The sequence below is a fragment of the Colius striatus genome, chromosome 4 (genome assembly GCF_028858725.1).
Source record: "Colius striatus isolate bColStr4 chromosome 4, bColStr4.1.hap1, whole genome shotgun sequence".
NCBI lineage: Eukaryota > Metazoa > Chordata > Aves > Coliiformes > Coliidae > Colius > Colius striatus.
This window is the reverse complement of record NC_084762.1, coordinates 92,185,137-92,207,022: the sequence shown is the minus strand read 5'-3', so window position 1 is coordinate 92,207,022 and position 21,886 is coordinate 92,185,137. Positions and strand designations below refer to the sequence as shown.

At 43.1% G+C, this 21,886-nt stretch overlaps 1 protein-coding gene across 1 annotated transcript in view; it reads left to right on the top strand.

Moving 5' to 3' along the window:
* Positions 1-21,886, top strand: part of COL22A1 (collagen type XXII alpha 1 chain) — a 208,731-nt gene that overhangs the window by 88,765 nt on the left and 98,080 nt on the right. The window contains exons 12-16 of the mRNA XM_061996052.1: positions 7,736-7,789; positions 9,108-9,161; positions 13,706-13,759; positions 16,494-16,538; positions 21,000-21,053. Coding sequence (XP_061852036.1) covers positions 7,736-7,789; positions 9,108-9,161; positions 13,706-13,759; positions 16,494-16,538; positions 21,000-21,053 — 261 coding nt within the window. The remainder of the gene's footprint in view (positions 1-7,735; positions 7,790-9,107; positions 9,162-13,705; positions 13,760-16,493; positions 16,539-20,999; positions 21,054-21,886) is intronic.

Here is a 21,886-nt window from a genome sequence, read left to right as displayed (position 1 = left end):
AGTATTAGTAACTTCCCAGAAGCAGAGCAAAAGGAATTAATAGATTTTTCTCGCAAGGCAAAATGTCAACCAGTACGTGGCAAATCATCCACAAGACCAGAACTGTTTTATGTGAGCTGCTTATAGATGCAAGGACATAAATTAATCAATGTCATGATACATGACTGGGTTATTTTTCTGTTTCAATGAACAATTCCCCTCTAGCACTTGGCATGCTGTTTGTCTGGTCCTGAGCAGTGGCAGATGCCAGGAAGAAGCATCAGCTTGTACTTTGAGACAATGAAGTTTTCAGAGCAGAGCTGTTATGTTTTTCACATTTCAAAGTGCCTGACAAATCTATATTTAATTGAAGCCTTGTCTTGCTCCGACCATGTGTTGTGTTTTAACCTTGTGTTTTTTAACTATGCACCATGCAGCTCACCCATTACTCCACCTACCCCCACTCTGCTGGGATGGGGAGGAGAGATGAGTGGGTTGAGATAAGAACAGTTTACTAATGGAAACAAAATAAAATACAATAATAATTGTCATGAGAAGGACAAGAGCAACAAAAGAGTGAGAAATAACACCCAGGACAGACAAGTGATGCACAATGCAATTGCTCACCACTCACTGATCGTTCCCAAACAAGGATCCATCCCTCCCAGACAGCTCAGTTTATATACTGAGCAAAACATTGGCCATGCTATGAGATAACTCTTTGGCTAGTTGGTATTAGCTGTCCTGGCCATGCTCCCTCACTTCTAGTGCACTTTCAGGGCACAGGAAAATCCTTGACTTAGGATAAGCACTACTTAGCAACAACTAAAACATCAGTGTGTTATCAACATTATTCTCACACTAAATCCAAAACACAACACTGTACCAGCAACTAGGGAGAAAATTAACTCTGTATCAGCCAAAGTCTGGACACTATCCAAACTAGAAGAGTTGGGATTTCAGGAACTACTAATCCTTCTTCTCGGAATACAACCCGTTGTAATAAAGTTTATTTCTCAGGTTATTCCTTTATATAATGGGATTGTGGTACCAACTGGTTTCAGTTGTCTTCGACCTCATATTCAATATGTTGAATCACAAATCACAATCACAAATAGGTCTGCACAACATTTGACTTGAATATCTCAGCAACTGATTGAATAACTCTTCTATCTGTTGAACCAAAGTATTTCAGATACTACAGCTCTCCTTTGTACTCTCCCATGCTCTCTCTGTTTCTGAGGTCAGTGCTTCCTTCGAGTAAGTACTCCATATGGAACAGCCTTGATGACAGATGAACCAGCAGCTCAATAGTTGGCAAAGGTGTTTGACCACCACAGTGTTTCAGCAATTACTTATGTAGTAACTGAAGGAATGTCACAATGAGGATTGAGCTAATGTGAAGCTAATGAAGAGGATCTTGGGTGTCAATGGCAGCTTTGAAGTCTTTTGGATGTTTCGAGGCTATTCTGAAATCCACAGTGACCTTGATCAGGGTAAATTTTCCCAGGGAAGTACATTTGGGGGACAATTGACTTCTATACAGTGCATTATATAAAATCTTTGATATGTCTGAAGTACAAAAAGTGCCTGTAATTACAATTTAACCAACTATCTGTCTACTGGGCTGGTTTTCCTGATAGACTAGTCAAACCAACTGCTTCTACTAACCCTGTGTATCATGACCATATAACCTTTCTGTTTATTAAATCAGAATATAATACAGACACTCAGCAGAGATTTTCTTTGCTGCTTAAAAAGAACTGAAGTGATCTACAAGTTGAGATGAATGTCTTTCTTTCCTGTGGAAGCAGAAGATAATGCCAGTTTGGTGTCATATTTGCCAAGATATTTATATAGGTTTAGCATCATTAAGCTAATAAAATCCTGCATCTGAGTGTTGGAGAATGACAGTCATTTGTGCTGCCTGTCTGGTCAGCAGCTTTTGAAAATGGAGCTGGGTGACATATACCCACTGCAGCTCTGCCTCTCTGAGTTGATCTCAGTTGGCTGCTGGAGGCAAAGTAATAAAATCTTTCATTTCAGCCTCCTCTTCCCCGAGAGAGTTGTTAAACATTGGCACAGGCTGCCTAGGGAGGTCCTGGAGTCCTCCATCCCTGGAGGTATTTAAAAGACCTGTAGATGTGGCACTGAGGGATATTGTTTAGTGATGGGCTTAGTAGTTGAGGTTAGTGGTTGGCCTCAATGATCTTAAAGGTCTTTTACAACCGAAACAATTCCATGATTCTGAGTTGGTGGCTCCTGAATGGAAAAACCTAGAAAAGAAAGGTCTTGTCCTTCAAAACTCTGCAGTCTCTTGGAATTTTTTCTCAGATGTTCGAACCTGAAGACCACACTTAACTTGTGGTATCTCTTCTGTCCTCCTTCTTTACTTGTCTCATCAAACAGTGACAACAGTTAGTAACTGTGGATCAGCGGTAGGTCTTAACTATGGTCTACTAGTTTATTCTTTGTGAACATCTGCTTGGCAAGTTGAATGCAGACCCAAGAGCCCAGAGAGAGAACTTGTGATTAGGGCATTGATATGGGACACGGGGAATCAGACATGCATTTCTATCTTGGTCACAGAGTATGTGACCTTCCATCTGTCTTCTACTCAGTTGTACCTCTGACTTGTCACCTTCATGAGATGAAAGCAATATTAGAGTTGCTGTAACTTCCTTCTCATTTCACAGGGAAGCGGTGAAGTTAATTAACAAAGGAGAGAGGGATGTTTTAAATGTTGAGGTAGTAACACTGCACAGTTCAATCTTTTTTCGTCTTGCCCATTTTGATCTGTTTCTCTTCAGCTCTTGCTATTTTGTCCCCACCACCACCTTTTGTTCCCCTAGTCTGCGCAGCTGTCGATATGCTGAGAGTGTTTGATTCATGAAGTTCTGCTTGGCAGATTTTTGAAGGTCTCTCAATGAAACCTTTATTGACATTTCTGACAGGGTTAGAATGCTATATTTTATTTTAGAATGAGAAACTTGGTACTTTTGTGGTAGACAGAGACCAGTTTGGAAGAGAAAATAAAGAAAATATATAGAACTGACCTCAGAATGATCTATCTTCTCTCATCTGCTCTGTAAGCTGAAGGAAAAGTCTAGTGATTTGACACCAAACTGGGAGCACTGGCTGATTCCCCAGAGGCTGTGCTGCCATTCAGCGGGTCTTGCCCAGCTTTAGAGTTGGGCAGAGAGGAATCTCATGAGATTCAACAAGGACAAGTGCAGAGTCCTGCATCTGGGGAAGAACAACCCCATGCACCAGCACAGGCTGGGGATCGAACTGCTGAAGAGCAGCTCTGCAGAGAGAGACCTGGGAGTCCTGATTGATAATACACTGACCATGAGCCAGCAATGTGCCCTCATGGGCAAGAAGGCCAATGGCATCCTGGGATGCATCAAGAAGAGTGTGGGCAGTAGGTCAAGGGAGGTTCTACTCCCTCTCTACTCTACCCTGCTGAGGCCTCATCTGGAGTCCTGTGTCCAGTTATGGACTTCTCAGCTCAAGAGGGACAGGGAAGGGCTGGAGAGAGTCCAGCACAGGGCCACCAAGATGATCAGGGGACTGGAACGTCTTTCATACGAGGGAAGGCTGCGGGACCTGGGGCTGTTTAGTCTGGAGAAGAGGAGACTGAGGGGAGATCTTATTAACATTTACAAATATCTAAAGGGTGAGTGTCAGGAGGTTGGGACATCCCTCTTTTCTATAGTAGCTAGCAACAGGACAAGGGGTGATGGGATGAAGCTGGAACACAAAAAGTTCCACTTAAACATAAGAAAAAACTGTTTCACTGTTTCAGTGAGGGAGCCCTGGCACAGGCTGCCCAGAGGGGTTGTGGAGTCTCCTTCCTTGGAGGTCTTCAAGACCCTCCTGGACATGTTCCTATGTGACCTGATCTAGATGACCCTGCTTTTGCAGGGGGGTTGGACTGGATGATCTCTAAAGGTCCCTTCCAACCCCTACCATTCTATGATTCTATGATTTACTTGAATTTGACAGGCAGATGAGAATGTAACCATGTGTTTTGAACTGTTTTTTTCCCATTGTTTTCTTGTTTAGTTTGCTGTCATTTTCATTAACGTAGGCCACAACCCAGGGTTTGAAATAAAATATGTGATTAGAGGCCACAGCTGTTCTCGAGTTGAAAGAAATATTTGTAAACTTGACAGCTGCTTGAGAAGCTGCAAGTGGAGGAAAGAAAAGAAGTTAAACTTAATTAGATTGCTTAAAAACATCACTGAGGGATTTTTTTACGTCTTCCTCGGATCAGGTAATACGGAATTGTTTTAATTCTGTATGTTCCCGTACACCTGCAGTTCCTTTCCTCCTCTAAGTCTCTTTCCAGAAAAATTCTGTTATGAGGATGGAAATGGCAGAATCATTGTATTAGTGGTTTCTAGCCTGAGGAAAGAATAATGAAGTTATCTGCTTTTCAATTTCATAGTTTTCTTCATTCAGCTATCTGAGCATCTACATGGGATATAATTTGTCACAGACTATATATGTGATGATTCTATGGGGTAGGAAGGCTCAGTCTAACCCAAGTAAGGTAAATAATTGGATGATATGCAACAAATGAACCTATGTTATCACTAAACATATGAAGGAAAAGATGGTTATCAGGGGGAGTCAACATGGCTTCACCAAGGGGAAATCCTGTTTGACCAACCTGATGCCTTCTATGAGTGCACAACCAGCTGGCTAGATGAGGGGAGAGCAGTGGATGTCATCTGCCTTGGCTTCAGCAAGGCTTTTGACACTGTCTCCCACAACATCCTCATCAGAAAGCTCAGGCAGTGTGGCTTGGATGAGTGGACAGCGAGGTGGATGGAGAGCTGCTGAATGACAGAGCCCAGAGGGTGGTGAGCAATGGCACAGAGTCGAGTTGGAGGCCTGTTGCCAGTGGAGTTCCACAGGGATGGGTTCTGGGGCCAGTCTTGTGCAACATCTTCATCAACCACCTGGATGAGGGAACAGAGTGTACCCTCAGCAAGTTCCCTGATGACACCAAACTGGGAGCACTGGCTGATTCCCCAGAGGCTGTGCTGCCATTCAGCGGGATCTCGACCAGCTTGGAAGTTGGGCAGAGAGGAACCTGCTGAGGTTCAACAAGGACAAGTGCAGAGTCCCGCATCTGGGAAGGAACAACCCCATGCACCGGGAGAGGCTGAGGATTGACCTGCTGGAGAGCAGCTCTGCAGAGAGAAACCTGGGAGTGCTGGTTGATAATAAACTGAACATGAGCCAGCAATGTGCCCTCATGGCCAAGAAGGCCAATGGCATCCTGGGATGCAGCAAGAAGAGTGTGGGCAGCAGGTCAAGGGAGGTTCTTCTCCCTCTCTACTCTGCTCTGGTGAGGCCTCATCTGGAGTCCTGTGTCCAGTTCTGGGCTCCTCAGCTCAAGAGGGACAGGGAGCTGCTGGAGAGAGTCAAGCACAGGGCCACCAAGATGATCAGGGGACTGGAACATCTTTCACATGACGAAAGGCTGCGGGAACTGGGGCTGTTTAGTCTGGAGAAGAGGAGACTGAGGGGAGATCTTATTAACATTTATAAATATCTAAAGGGTGAGTGTCAGGAGCTTAGGGCATCCTGGTTTTCTACTGTATCTCGCAACAGGACAAGGGGTAAAGGGATGAAGCTGGAACATAAAAAGTTCCACTTAAACATAAAAAAACCCCTCTTTCACTATTGAGGTGAGGGAGCCCTGGCACAGGCTGTCCAGGGAAGGTGTGGAGTCTCCTTCCTTGGACGTCTTCAAGACCCGCCTGGACATGTTCCTATGTGACCTGATCTAGTTGACCCTGCTTCTGCAGGGGGGTTGGACTAGATGATCTCTAAAGATCCCTTCCAACCCCTACCATTCTGTGATTCTATATTTCCATATGGTGAGCATATGGGTGAAGTTACAAAAACTAGGGGAGAGAAGGAGGGTTCACCCAGAGGAAGACATTTGAATGGAAAGGTAAAAGTGAACCTTTTTAAATATGAGCAAATTACAGATGACTGAGAACAGTATCATGACAGTGAGGTGGAGATGTTTGCCTCAGATCTTGGCAGATAATAACTGTGACATTGAAAATTACCGCATATACCACAGAATGGTTTGTCATTTCGTATGAGGCATCTTGTTGATTGGTGTTTTAGGGTGAAGAAGGGCCCCCTGGCTTTCCTGGACTGAAAGGAGATAAAGGAGAAAAAGTAAGTTGGAATCTTTATTAATTATCCCGTAAAAAGTGAAGTTTAAGCTATTGTGGAAAGTTAATGAAAACAGGCCTGTTTTGTGCTTTGCCTCTGTGTTTTCTTGTTTTGTGTTAACAAAGTACTAAGAAAAGGAGGCTATGCTGTTGTGTTATTTTTCATCAAAGTGCAACTTCAAAATCTTTAAACCTATTTGGTAATGCTCAGCCACGTTTGACAAATGTGTGGAGATCTCATGACCATAAATTTTGTCTAAACTTTGTGAAACTCCAAAACAGTGTAGAAGAGTGAAACAGAATGGAAGCTCTGGTACTAATACCATGCCTTCACACACAGAAACACCAGTATTTCTTCAATTTGAGACATGGAAGGCCAAAGGTTATCATGTCCTTTCTTGCACTGAGAATAAATAACTTTTGGACTGAAATAGCCTTTAGCTATTTCAGCTTCTTAACAAACAAACAAACAGATTATCCTGCAGTGCACCAAGCTTGCTCTGTTTCTACTTTGGACACATTTGTCAGAAAGGCTTTAACCATCATTTGCAGGAGGGATTTTAGTAACTTAGATATTTTCCACTTCTTGTAAAATACTGAATGTTCAGAATCGGAAGGAAGATCCCTCTGCAAGTAGTGCACAGCAAACCACCTCAGTTTCATCAGAGCCCAGAGTGGCACTTTGGAGTGCCCATGTCTGTTTCTTATTTGAGCCTTTTCTTTACAATGAGTAAAGTTCCTTACAGTAAGGAAACTGCTGCAGTTCCTGGAAGCAGATACACTAAGCCATGTTCCTCACCATGTGCATGAGTTTGCCTCTTGTGTGACTGTTCTTCTGCTTTTCCATTGGTTCTTCAATGGAAAAATGCAGCACAACTTGCCTTTTCTCAGTGTTTGCTGCAGTCCCTCTTAGCTGTGGTGGTGCCAGCCTCAACATACTTAGTCCTGGTTGTTCTGGTGCATAGGAAGATTAGAAAAGTAGTGCCTATTTTTTAATTTCTTTGTTTTCTGTGGCTTTGCACATTCATGGCTCTGAGACTCAAATCCCAATGACCAGGGCAGATCCTGAGGGCTACCTGAGTTTTTCAAGACTTCTTTTCTGTTTGCTTTTGGGCTCATTACTTCTGTGTGGTATAGCTGTGCTGGGAGGCCTCTGAGCTTTGGGATGGATGCTGTGCAAGCATGGAATTTGAAAAATAAATGAATATTTAGTGACAAAACAGCATGTTTTGAGACAATGGAACAGAGAGACTGAGGGGAAGATGATATTAGGATGACTCAATCCTTGCATGTCTAATTAACTGCCTAGCTTTTGTGTTAATTTATTCTTAAAGGAGTTAAGTGAGTAAGAGTGTCTGCTTCCTCATTAACAGCCCATCAATGGCCACTGAGTGTTAATGTAGGGAGAAGCTCCTCCAGAGACCGTCAATAATAAATGTTTACATTGAAATGAGTCTTCTCATTCCTTATTCTAGTCTTGATGCATTACCCATGTCCTTGCACTTGCAATGGGTGTTAATACTGCACTGATGATAATTCTGTTGTTACAGGGGTCCCTGGGCTTACCTGGCTCCCCTGGGAAGGATGGAGCGAAAGGAGAAGCCGTAAGCCTTTTTGTTCTTCCCTTGTAATCCTTGCCTTTCAATGCAAGGCAGGCAGTGGAAATCAATCTGTATTGAGTGGAGCATGTCTTGGGAAATGTCTTGGCCATTTTAGGAGCAGCAGAAACAAATGGTAGGAGGTTAATAGCCCCAGTACTTTCCTTCTCGTGTCTGCAGTGATGGCAGGTGTCATATGGATTAGCCATCCTGGGAGGCTCCTGGGGCAGCTCTGCTGCCATTCATTAAGATGGGAAAGGGAGCAGTCATGGCAGCCTGTGGTTTGGGACCCCCTGCTGCAGATGTGTTGGTTAATAGCTGCAGAGTTTGGCCATTTGTTTTAAGTCAGCTAAGTGCAGACAGCAGGGCATGCAGGTGATCAGCTGGTGGTTCCAAAACAGACAGGGGTGAGAGAAATAGGTTTATCAGTCACAGAAGGATGTGAGCTCCTCTCCTGCACGGCTAAAAGGTAAGAGCAAAGGAAGAAGGGCAGGGCTGGCTCAAAAGCATACCAAATACTGCCTTTAAAAGGACTACAGCTGAGGCATAAAACAACAGGCACACGTTTTCCAGAAACTCATGTAAGTGTGTTTCAGAACTTTTCCCACTTGATCACCATCCTTTTAAGACTTTAATCCTGATAATGGGTCTTTGCCATCTCATTCACTGTCACTGGCCACAGTCATTTGGTGATGACCGGAGCAACTTGGAGGAAGTACTATTTGGAAGGTCAGGCATACAAAAAAGTAGTGGCAGGCAGCAGATAAGCTCTTTCCTGTCACATCTTTCTGCTTTATGCCACACCTGTCCCACTTTGGAAAAAATGTGATACATTTCCCAAGCAGCTTCCAGAACTGATGCAACATCATCACATCACATCACATCACATCACATCACACGTGGCAACAGTCTGAGCCCAGACAGCAACATACTTGGACTTGCAGAATTTCTTATAGGATGTGTTTATTGCACTACCAAGTCACCATTCAAGAACAGATGCATTATTTTACCTCCAAGGAATCTATGTTTGTAGTTGCTACAAGCTGCTCACAACCTAAGGGTCTCATTTCTTGCTACTTAGGTGATTGTACTTGAAGACCAAATGAAAAGCTGCTTCAGTTTTTGGTTTATCTCTTTCTGCTTTTATTTTGGTGAGGAAAACACACTGCAGACTTTCAGATGTCTGGATAGTGTTGGTACTGAGGACTGTAGGTATTGGATAGCTCATGCATTTCTAAAGCTGCATATAATAACTGTTTGGAACTATTCTACTCTTTATACATAAAAGATTAACGTTTACCACCAATATTGTTGTTACTTTCAGGGTGAACCAGGACAGCCAGGAGCATTTGGACTCCCTGGGCCAGCAGGTCCAAAGGTAAGCTTTCCATTTCTTCTTTACAGGGACAGATGTATGGTTTTTTACTAATTTTTGTTATGGATGGGTTCCTTGAATTACTTTTTGTTAAAGACTGTTGATATTCTCACTGGGGAATGAAGAAACTCAAAATGCTTATTTTCATCAGAGGTCTACTAAGGCACCAGCAACTAGGCAAGGTATGTAAAAAGGAGAAATACCTTTTGTTCAATCAACAGAAGATAGAGAGGGTGAAGGGGACATATTTTTGGGGACACAAAAGCCTTGCTTGATGTCTTCAGTAAGCCCTTGGCCTCAAGTAGGAGTTAAGTACCTGGACTCCTTTCCAAATGTAGTCCTGATTGTCACTTGGCTCTTAGAGGTCTCAGTGAAGCAGTTAATTTTGTAGCAGTCCTTCTGGGTTCCTCAGCAATGGAGCTTTCTCCAAAATGTCTTCTTTCTCATGGAGAGAAACTTTCATCATGTCTTAAACTCTCATCCAGAGAGTATTGGAACTAATAGTGTGTTTGTGGGTTAGTGGCAATACTAATGCTGTTCTCCATGGTAGCCATATTGCCTTCAGCAACACGAAGGGATTGTGGCAGCTGCATGGGGATAAATGACAGCTGTAAAGCTGGCTTGGGCTGAGCTGAGTGGAGGCACTCTGGGTGCCATTTTGCCCTCGGTGGTATTTGGGAGTGCATGAAATGAGCTGTATTCATCACCCACAAATGCCTGTTAGCTGCATCTCTCCTATCATAGAAATAAATACATGTTTTCTCTCTGTCCTGCATGTTTCCTATAGTGGAATTACAGACCAGTAGGCTATACAATGCTCCTGGTGGTGTGACGTTCCTCATTCTTGCTTTGCAAAACTTCTACAAACTGAGCTAAACTGAAGCATCTACATCTACCTTCAGAAGGGCTTGATCCTGGAAAATGCTCTGTATTTTCCACCAGAATCATCAAGCATGTATAGTTGAGACAGGTAATTAGGTAACGCTGAATAGAAGGTCAGCAGTAAGGACTGGGCAGGATTGGTGCTGATGGGGCTGGACCTAAAGATGTCTGACTAGGCTGTGCCAAGTGCCCACAGGCAAGAGGTGAGAGTGGCTAAGCCCAGGCTCTGAGCTGTAGTAGCTAGCTTGAGGCAATTGTGTGCTTTCCCAGTGACTTTTATTTACTTCAGTGGATGTGCTGGTGACATGCAATGTCCTTGAGCTGGATTCTGGCCTAAGCTATTTTAAGAAACAATCTTGACTTTGCTGACAGGGCTTTAAAATCTAAAATAGGAATGCACACTCCCTTTATGCCTCAGTGTAGAGCCCAGTCACCTCACTGGGCTGGAAAGGAAAGACTGTTTTAATGGTTGCTTTTTGCCAGATCATTTCTTTTTATTTAAAATCATCAGCATCAATACAGTGGGTCTGGCCTTTACCCCAGGCTCCATGGACAGCTACCTTACAGTTTTTCTGTTTGGTTGGGATGTGATCCCTCCTGGCTCAATCTGTGTTTGTTTGCATGGAGTCACACAAAAGCAGTGCACGCTCAACAGCTGTGCAAGTACCCCAAGGAAAACAGCCCCACAGTTTAGCTGTTGAGCTGAGGGATTTCCAGTCTTCTTTTGTCTGAGTGGGAATTGCCAGCACTTTCTTTTAAGGAGGTGCCTTGCAGCTTTTACAGGCCTCATTTAATTCAGTGAAGCTTCCAGTAGCACAGATAAGGGTCCTGCAGACTTTTGGTAATAAGACTTCAGTTCACAGAGGTAAGGTCCTGGATGATGAGCTCATTAGGGTACACCTATGAGTTACAGGAATGAAATAGCCTTGATATGTCATCTCCAGTTTTACTGCCTTTGCTGCTCTGTGAAGTCTCCAGGGAAGATTACTCCTAGCTCAGTCTTCATTGTTAAAATGTGTTGTCTTTTTGGTGTTCTTTTCTCCTTTTTCATCAAACTTGATGGGTCAGCTTCTTTGCTCACCAAGAAGGATGTATGATCTTGCTGGCTAAAAGCTGGTTAATCTGGAGAAGGTGAGACTGAGGGGGATCTCATTAATACTTACAAATATCTAAAGGATGGGTGTCAGGAGTTTGGGACATCCCTTTTTTCTATAGTAATTAGCAACAGGACAAGGGGTAATGGAATGAAATTGAAACACAAAAAGCTCCATTTAAACATAAGAAAAAGCTATTTCACTGTTGAGGTGAGGGAGCCCTGGCACAGGCTGCCCAGGGAGGGTGTGGAGGTTCCTATCTTGGGGGTCAAGACCCACCTGGACATGTTCCTATGTGACCTAATCTAGGTTGACCTGCTTGAGCAGGGGGGTTGGACTGGATGATCTCTAAAGGTCCCTTCCAACCCCTGCCATTCTGTGATTCTATGAATCTGGTGGAAGCAAAGAAGAGCTCTTGAAGTCAGCCTTGTACTAGTTGGTGTTAGAGCTTTTGGTTATCGAACATGCCACAGTAGTCTGAGACAGCAAAAAATATCCACTAGTCAGTAGAGAAAGCTCCCACATAAGTACAGGGGACCTGGCAAATTCATTTAAATGGACTGAGTGGATCCAGAGAAATGAGATCAGAGCTTAGATCCCCCACCATATTATAGCAGTGAAACAAAGACCAGGCCCTTTAGTCTGTAAAATCCTGCAGCAAATATTCAACCTCTTCCTTCCTTTTTTTTCCTGCATCTTTAATAAAATGTTAAAGAGATTTTTTCTTGACTGTCATTGTTATGGCACTGACATAGCTATAGCATTCCCATCTGAACTGACAGTTATCTGCACTTGATGGAAGAAACAGAGGGACAGGGGAAAATAATCAAGCCTTTGAAATATAAAGGATTAGGTAATAGTTTCACTTTGACAAATTTCCTTCTTATTTGCTTCAGCTGCCGAAGGTCTCACACTTCTCTGGTTTACCAGACATGATCTCAGCACAGGCCTTGAGTGGGATCAGCATGTCTTCTCATCCAGACACACTCGGTTTCTCTATCTGTAACTTTTGCTGAGCATTATAACCACGTTTCATGTAACTACTGAGATGGACCTTGACACTTTGGCCAACTTGCAGCAGGCCTCTGTTTCTGTAGGGGTTTTGCCTGGACTTTGATAGTAGTATTTTTGTGCAGGGTGAAGGGAGATTTAAGTGCATGTCTGCTGCTCTCCCTCTGCCATTAGAGGACTTGCACTGCTTCCTGACCTTGAAGAGGTCCTCAGGTGCCTGATGAGAGATCCCAGAGTCACTGTTGCTTGTGCTTAAGCCCGGGTCATGTTAACCTGTTTGTAAATCTCCCCATTGAGTTTGCTATGTGATTTGCTTCTCTGCTCAACACAGGTCCAGCCACTTTACAGCTGGGCTTATGAACTGCTCACAAGCTTCAGGGCACAGCTTCCTCTACTTTAGCAAGTCAAGTTCTTTCTGGCAGAGTGAGGGGACAGTTTTGGCAATGCATTCCATAAAATGATGGTGAAACACTAGCCAAGTACAGTCAGCCTGCCAGGTCTGTGCTTAATGGCAACTCCAAATGAGATTGTCATTTGGACTAAGGCAAGTGTAAACGATGGTGTGATGTGACTGGCCTCCTGGGCACTTGCATTGGGATAAAAAAGCCTGAGTTCTGCTAATAATTCACTGCAAACACAGCTTGCATTTTTAATGTCTTTTTAAATAAGAAGCATTTGTTACTATGAAATGTAGGAATGATTTAAAAATAAGATCTTGATCTGTTTTGAAGCCTTACCCAATGCAGCCACTCAATACAGGGAGTAACCTAATAAGAGAAAGAGGGGAAAGTGATATAAGTAAGAGAATAATCAGTCAAATAGGTGATGCCAAAACAGTTCTCACAGTCGACTTATCATGCCCAGGCTGTCTCCATGGCATGGCTCTGAGGGCTGAGCCTGTTCAGATGAGGAACCAGACCATTTGCAGGCAAGGAGAATGCTGTTCATATCAGTTTACTTTCTCCAGGGACAGAGTCAGTGTGCAACCAGCTGAAGGATGGCTGAAGTGTACTTGACCCATAAGTGACATGTCTGCCACTTACATTGAAAATAAGCATTGGAGAGTACAGTTCTAATCAGTTTCTTTTTATTTACTCTTAAGTATATTTAACATTTTGAAGTCTATGGTTCTTTTATGCTGGGATATGACCCTTGCTGCAGCCTTTGCTGCAGTGTATGCTTGGGCTTTGTTCCACCAACACCATGCTCATGACCCAAGACAGAGCTCAGTCACCCTGCACATGACAGGCAAACAATGACTGACATTGCCAAAACTTCTGAAATAACCTGTAGAGGAACTTGTATGGGACAGATTGCCTTTGTAAGGCAAGACTGAAAGCAGAGGGATAAAACTTGTTAATGTCTGAGTGCTGGTGACAGACTTACTTTGGGTAAGTAGCTGATAAGGCAGATATAGTGCTTTCTGTATTGCTGCTGAGGCAGTTGAGAAGCCTCAACAGCCCCCTGAGTACAACCTGCATTTCTGAATGACTGATTTTATTCTGAGTCTATTCTGTGAAACAGTTTCTGGTGTTTTACTGTATCTCTATTCCTTGCCAGGGATCCGAAGGAAAACAGGGTCCTCCAGGAATTAAAGGCTATGTAGGTGCACCGGTAAGTCACAGCTCTTGTTACATTTTTAACACTCTGGAAGTATTCTCTGCTTTTTCATTGTGTTCTGCCTGGATATATGGTTTCTTTATTCTTAAGCATATAGGTTATGTCTGACCACTAACCTGTGCTATGCTCAAATAGTGACAGTTTTTTGACTCAATTGAGTTTCTTCTGAATTCTTTAAATGAGAACAGACCTGTTGCTGGAAGAGAGATGTCAATGGAAATGACTAGGTTACTGAGATAACAGCTGGTGATTTTGTGATGCTTCCACTGTAATGCAATTGCTTTGGTCTGTGTTGATGCACCATTTATATGGCACTTGAAAACTTCATCATAACACCAAGAAAAATATCACCTCTCAGCAAGATTCCAATTGTCTTTTCAAAACTGTCAGGAAATAGCCTTTGAGCACAGAGGACAAACCTGCTTTGAATGCACAGATAGAAAGATCAAGATAAATCAGGTTCTGCCATACAGAGAGACCTGGACAAGTTCAAGAAGTGGGCCTATGAAAACCTCATGAAGTTCAACAAGACCAAGTGCAAGGTCCAGCATATGGGTTGGGGCAACCCCTAGTGTCAGTACAGGCTGGGGGATGAAGGGATTGAGAGCAGCCCTGCTGAAAAAGACTTGGGGGTACTAGCAGATGAAAAGCTGGATGTTAGCCAGCAATGTGTCCTTATACCCCAGAAGACAACTACAACCAAAGCACTGTGGGCAGCAGGTCAAGGAAGAGGATTCTGCACTAATGAGATCCCACCTGCAGTGCTGTGTCCAGCTCTGAGGCCCCCAGCACAGGAAAGACATGAAGCTGTTGGAGTGGGTCCAGAGGAGGCCACAAGAATAATCCTGAGTATACAGTACTTTTCCTATGAAGAAAAACTGAGACCTGGGGTTGTTCAGCTTAGAGAAGACTTCAGGAAGACTTTATTGTGTCCTTTCAATACTTAAAGGGGGCTTAGAAAGATAGGGACAGTCTTTTCAGCAGGGCCTTTTGTGATAGGACAAGAGCTAATGGTTTTAAACTAAAATAAGGTAGATTTAGACTAGATATAAGGAAGAGATTTTTTACACTGTTTGATGAAACACTGGCACAGGTTGCCTGGAGAGGTGGTAGATGCCCCATCCCTGGAAACATTCAAGATCAGGTTTGACTGGGCTCTGAGCAACTTGATCTTTTTCAATATGTCCCTACTGTTTGCAGGGGATAGGACTAGATGCCCTTCAAAGCTCCCTTCCAACACAAACTTTTCTGTGGTTCTGTGACTGTACATCAGTGCATTTGAGTGGCATACCAGCCATGCCAGGCACCGAAGGATTTACTAGTGCCTGCCAGAGATTTACTTTACAACTTACTACAAAGGGATCCAATGTGTTCAGAAGACCTTGAGCACTTCTGTCTTTGCTCAGGTGCATGCTTTTGCCCTGTATAGTCTAAGGCTGAATTGTATTACGCTTAAAGATGATTAAATGAATATAAGGTTTGTTTTACCTGCCCATGTGAAAGACTCTTGCAATATTAATGAAGGAAACTGAGAAAGATATGAAAACACTACTTTCCTACTCCTTGAGTCACATTTTTGTGCGAGAAGCAAAGCACTCATGGTGCAACATTACTCAAAGTCCTGTCCATTTCTTTCATAAGATTGACATTTGGCTTGGGCTGCTGGGGAGGACCAAGACAATGATCATCTACTCAGTCTACATGAGGTCCTCATAGTTATTACTATGTTAAAGAAGTCAATGTTTTTAAGCCTTCAGCCATCTGATTTTTGGAAATAACAGGGTTATTTCTTTGCAGTGTGGGAATCTGTGCACAGAATCATAGAATGGTAGGAGTTGGAATGAACCTCTAGAGATCATCTAGTCCAACACCCCTGCTAAAGCAAGTCCACCTCAATCAGGTCACTACAGTATAAAGCAATATAAAGTTTAAATGCTAATGTATTCTTAGAATAAGAAGCATTTGGAGCTTTGACAGTTTTAAAGAGATCCCTACTGGTTGAATATATTCATCTCCCTGGTTGCTCAGTTGCTGCAATAAAGGTAAAATACAAGGTGTTTGCCATGCCATGGGAGAGCGAAATCCATTCCTGTCCACGGAGTCGATTGCCTGTGTCAGCCTGTGTCTTTCATCAAAGTAAGTCCCAGCAAATGATTCTGGTGTACCTGGGAGGAGATGAATCATGCAGTCCAGATGAACACTGGCACTGGATTCACAACACAAAAATGTGCTTGGGCCTCCAGAACAGAGATGACCTAACATTTGCCAGTTCTCAGAGGTAGCTGCTGTCTGCCTAGCTACCGCATCCAAAGCCACCAGGAATGAACATTCTTCCTCATTTATGTGATAGATTTTTCTGTGGGTATCATCCTCTACCTAAGTCCTTGTTGTTTATGAGCAACATGAAAAATGCAGAGCATTGGTTGTTTTCCAGACCATCTGCAGCTGTGATGTGCTCCCTGTCCCTCCACACTGCTGTTGGCAGGAGGGTCGTGTGTCTGCAGGCAATATAATATTACAGACGTTCTTGGGCCCACAGGTCATCCCTGCTCTCAGAGTCTGCTCAGGCCATGCTTGTGGCCAACTTTGAGGACTGGCAACATGAAAAAATGTCCTTGAGGTCCACTTGAATAGATTGTGCAGATGTGCACAGTGATTTGGTGACTAACTAGAGGAGATAACTATGCCTCTACTTGGATTGAGCTTTACAATCTCTTTTTATTTTTAGGGTCTGCAAGGAGAAAGAGGAGAAAAGGGAATACGAGGAGATAAGGTATTCTTGCTGCCTTTGCTTGTTAGATGGGGTGGGCTACCAGGTCAGCAGCTCTGGAAGGTGATTGATGATGGAATTTGCTCTCTGTACTGCACCTCACAGTGCTGTCTGGGAATGATTTCCTGTGGAAGTGCCAGGAGGACTTTACAGACTTCTGCTATCTAGTAAACACATATTTAGGGACTTTACTGTGTGTATCCATAATGGAAGACAGAAAAGGAGGACTGGAGATATGCTACTGGGGAGATCTAGTGGGGAGTCCATATTGTGTGCACCACCTAAGAGCTGTGGATGACCACTAACTGCTGCTGACCAGCATTTCCCCAGCTCACTGCAGTTGCTCACATTATCCCACTTTCTATTCTTCTATCTTCTCCCCTCACTATAAGCTCAGTAGCAGTAAGTACCAGGTAGTTTGTATGTTAAAGGTTTCATCTAGCTGATGCTCCTTCCCAGTTCTCTGCTCTATCCTATGTGGGAATAGCTGCTTTACAGAGCACAGGACACGACACTGGGATTTGAACCACATTTATGGTTCAAGAAAGAGACCAAGTGTCTATTATACCTGGAATAAGCATTTAAAGGGAAAACTGGGCAGACACAAAGTCTTTTTATTATTTCATTTTGCTCCTCGTGTTCCGAGGGACCTCAGATGTGCACGCACTGGCTGCAGCCCTGCCACGAAGTGCTCGAGCCTCTCCAGAAACGCCATCAAAAATGCATTTTGCTGTCACTGCCAGGAGCAGCAGGTGCTGGCCTGCTCCTGTACCCCAGCAAGCAGCTGGAGATGGGGCATTACCAGGCTCTCAGTCAGACCCAAGTCACTCCTTTTCTCATACAGGCAAAAGAGGAAACAGGACCTTTCTTTGCCCTCTCGGAGTAGCTTGGAGCCCTGAGCAATGTCTTATCTTGCTTATGCCTCAGGCTAGTCCTGAGACAGTAATATCTTGGTGCTAGTCTAGCAGCTTTGCCTGTGTTTAAGCTGTCTTTAGTGATATCTGGCTGCATGTGTTTGTGCAAAGGAGGGAGTTACTGTTTGCTAGCGAGGCCTTGTTCCCATTTCTCACTTTCTGTCTCCTTCTGGAGACAAAACCCAGATATTCACACCAAGTGCCTACTGTAAGAATTGATCAATAGACCCTTAATGTGAGATACTGTGTTTTGCTCTACCATGTGCTAAGATGCCTGTTCCCAGCATCCATTTTGTTGTTTATAATGAAGTAGCCATGACCTTGTTTCTTATTCCCTCTCCTCTCTGCCACAACTGGAGCAAAAGGGTGGGTAGTGCTTTGTCCTCCTTGTGCTTCTGCCTCAGCCCTTTACAGCACTGGCTCAGTGTGTTGTGTCTAGCCAGTGCCTCCACTGCTTTTCCAGAGGACAGGTTGTGTAATCTGATGGAATATTTGGCTCCTGTAAGAAAATCCATCTTTCTGACATCACAGTGATGGGAGAGGAAGCTGGAGCTGTGTGGGGGCAGGCAGCTGACTAAGCTAGAGGAAGATTAAAGTGGGGAAGAAATGAATTTGGGTTTTGTTTCATCAAAAGGGAATGCACAATTAGAGCTCCTTTTATTTTTTCTTTCTCTCTGGAGCAGCCAGATCTCTGCTACAACAATTGTGCTTTGGTATTTTTCAAGGCCTTAATGATGGTCTCAGAGCACCCACTGCCATTGCTTTCACTTCTCCCAGTCAGTACTGCTGTGAAAACAGTGGGTGTAAACTCGGCGGGCCAAATATTTCCTTGTCTGCTCTTCAGTCTGTAACTTGACTACTGACACCTACGCAACCTGGAGGATATTTGTGCCTGAGAAAAGTGTTTATTATATCAGATGAAAGCCCTAACCCAAGCACTGAGTATTGGTCTATCAAATCTGCACCCTAGTATCCAAAAAAATAAAGGCTAAATATCCCATAATACAACTTGCTGCTATATTCTTGTATCCTGGGAGCTCAGATGTAAATCTTGAGTTGCCATAATCAGGTTGCCAGATCCAGTAGTATCAAATTCCCAGATCCAGTAGTGTCAGTTCCACCTGCACTTTGGGAGAACCACTGCACAATGTGAGTGAAATCTCTTTTGCATCCTATGGGCTCGCTGCATACCCCGGGGCAGACTGCAGAGGTGAGCGTGCAGCACTTCCCTGCTGCCATAACCACACACCTGTGTGATATTCGGCATGGTAATTTAGGCACATACAGCAGTTCAGTGTGACATGGAGCATTGCTTTTGCTGCATAAGCATGTGTCCATCCTGTAAGTCCTTGTCTGCTGTATTGGAAAAGAGCTTGAGTAAGGAGGCATCAGGGTTAGTCTGCATCTACCAGGTCCCTCTGTGCAGTGGGTTTGATCTCCTTCAATCTTTTTCAGGGCTATGCAAACTCTTGGGGAATCATATTTTCTGACAAAGAGTTATGCTTTCTAACTGGGAGAGGTCAGAAACCAGCACTAAAGTTTCTGTGGAACTGGGGTATCCCCTGGTTGCTTATTTCTTTTCATAGTTTTGCTGCTCTGGTTTGAAGCAGAAAAAAACCTCAACAGACTACAGGAGGAGGAGTGAAAATTTAACAATAAAACTTATATTTTATTTGTTCTTTCTTTGGGGGAAAAACCCACCCAACACTTTCTTTCAGTAGCCTTTCTTAAAGGATGGAAAAAAGAATTAAACCAAAATATTGATAATGAGAGATTTTGCTGAAGAAGCAACTGAAAGCACAATCATTTGCAGAGCTTTCAAACAGCTTTATTGTATACATTTGTATAAATAATACATTTGCCTTTCCCTGCCCCTATTACTAGCAGTAAGAACATTGACACTTCTCTGTTTTGGCAGCTAGAACAGCATGTGTGAAGTACTCATTGCTGCAGTGCATTGGTGTTAAACATTCTCCTGAGAATACACTGCACGTTTTGTCAGTAATCCACCAGGCTGTTGCTTACTGAAAGTCTCCAATTCAGGGTCCTTGTAGTTTAGTTAGTGCAAAGGAAAGCATTAATGTGGAAGCTGTCACCCCAAAAAGTAAGCAGATCAGAGTGCCTGACAGTTTTCAGCTGCTTTCTGTAGGGTACAGGTCTCTCTAACTTCATTCCTTGAAAGAATATTTATGTCACACAACTGATTGACTTTCTAAAGGGGGAAAAGAAAGAAATGGGTTGGCAAAACCATTTCTGACTTGCTGAATCATTGTAGTTTTTAAAAGGAACTGATTGAATGCAATAACTTCAGTGTGGGTTTGTGGATAGCAACAGAAGCCTAACGAGGATCCTGTGGGATAGTAACCAGAATCAAAGTGTCTTCAGTGTTAAAGGAATAGAGTAAAACTAGTCATTTACTATCACTCCTGTACTTGTAGAATTTGGTTTAATATGCACATTTATGTTAAAAGTGGCACTGTGTGTTTGTATTTGGTGATTCATATTCAGCTGTGTGTGCAACATCCAAGCAGAAGCAGTTTCCTTTTTGAGAGGTTTCAGCATCTTACAGAGCAATATAAATGCTTCTTTTAAACTACAGAAGCTGGAATGGACCAGGCCCACAATCTGTAAGAGAGAAGTGAGGTTCAGCAGGGGTATGTCTTTGATTTAGTCATCATCTCTATCATGGACCTGGATTATAAAATACAGATTATGTTAAGCTTGAGTGTGGACATACAATGGAGATCAGAGTCAGCATTCAAAATGTCATGAAAACATCATCCCCTGGAGCAGATGATGACATTGAGAGACATGTAAAGACCTGGAAAAATTGGACAAATTAGAGCACAAATAAGGGCAACAAAAATGATCAGAGGTTTGAACAACACAACCATGGAGAAAAGTTGAAAGTCTTGAGGTTGTTTAGTCTAGAGAAGTTTGAAAGTGAAATTCTGTTAAGTCTTCAAGTACCTAAAAGGCCACTATAAAGATGAAGAACAGTCTGTTCTCTTTGGGGGGTTAGGGAAAGATTTACTAGTCTGAAGCTGTGGCAAAAAAAGTCAGGTTTAGGTACAGGAGGATTTAAAAAAAGGTATTTTCAGGCATTAACAGTAAAATAGATTGCCTGTGGACTGTCCCAACTCTCAAGACATACAGGAACAGATTGTTTCTCCAGGTTATAGAAAACAAAGGTGAAAAAGTTTTTCTTAACTGAGTGAAAATGCTATTGCTGGCTTGTGAATTCATTATATTTCTAAGAGCTATTTGAGGCTGATGTTGTCCCTGATGCTGTTTGTCCAGCTTACATGAGCTCACCTCAGCTGGCAGAGGAAGGATGCTGCCATGCAAAGCTAGCACACAACTGCTGCTGGTTGCAGCAACTTGTCGTAGTACAGGTGTGGGGACTTCAGCCATTCTCTCTGTTGGTCTGGCTTGAATTTAGCTGTTTCTTTCCTTACTATTGGAATAGATAATAGGGACTTCTCTTGCAGAATGATAACTTAAACACAGTGGACTTAAGTTACAGTGATTCTTTCACTTCTTTTTCCAGGGACAGCAAGGCCTAGATGGGTTCCCTGGAAAGCCTGGTGCAGAGGGGAAACAGGTACATGGCAAATACTCAACAACTGTGGGCTTTTCTTTGGAATGAGTGGAAGTCTCTAAAACTGAGAATTATCCTGGGTGGCTGCTGGATCATAGTAGGACCCTGATGCATCAGCAGTTTTTGCACTCTTCACTGGCACAGGTGGTTTTGCTTGGTTGGTTTTAGAATGAAATTGTAACTCAATACACAATTGAAGGAAACACCAGTCCTTTAAACGTGATGGGTTACGTGGTTGACTTAATTTTCATTAAAGACATAAGGAATCACATATAAGAATTAAATTGTTTCAGCATGATTTTTATAAACTCCTTTTCCCTCCCACAACAGAAAAAGGAGATAACTGGATTTAACGTATATTTGATTTGTTTTCAATAAGAAAGTCTTGGAAGTATTTACATTTTTAAGACAAGATGAAACCAGAACAAATGTCTAAAAGCTCAGTACAGTTCTGCAGATTAGACAGATAATGCTTTGTCTGAAACTGCCATCTCTAGACCCCACAAGACTGTTTTCATTACTCAGGGTATGACACCTAATGAGAAGCATCCTTTACTCTCATGGATCTTTTGGCCTTAAATAGCAAAGGAGAGAGAAAGAAGCAGAGGCTACAAAGTAATTTGCCAAAAGCCATGCAGCTAATCATTGCCACCCTTGACCCTGAAGCCTCCAGGCTGCTGCATCTGCATTGTATTCACTAGTCCTTGCTCATTCCCTCTCTTGAAAGGATTCTTTGGAGGTACATTTTGCAGTTGCAGAGGTGGAGCAGCTGTATGTCAGATGCTCAGGACTGTTCATCTTCAGATGGCTTATCTTGCAGCTCCCATGGACAGGAC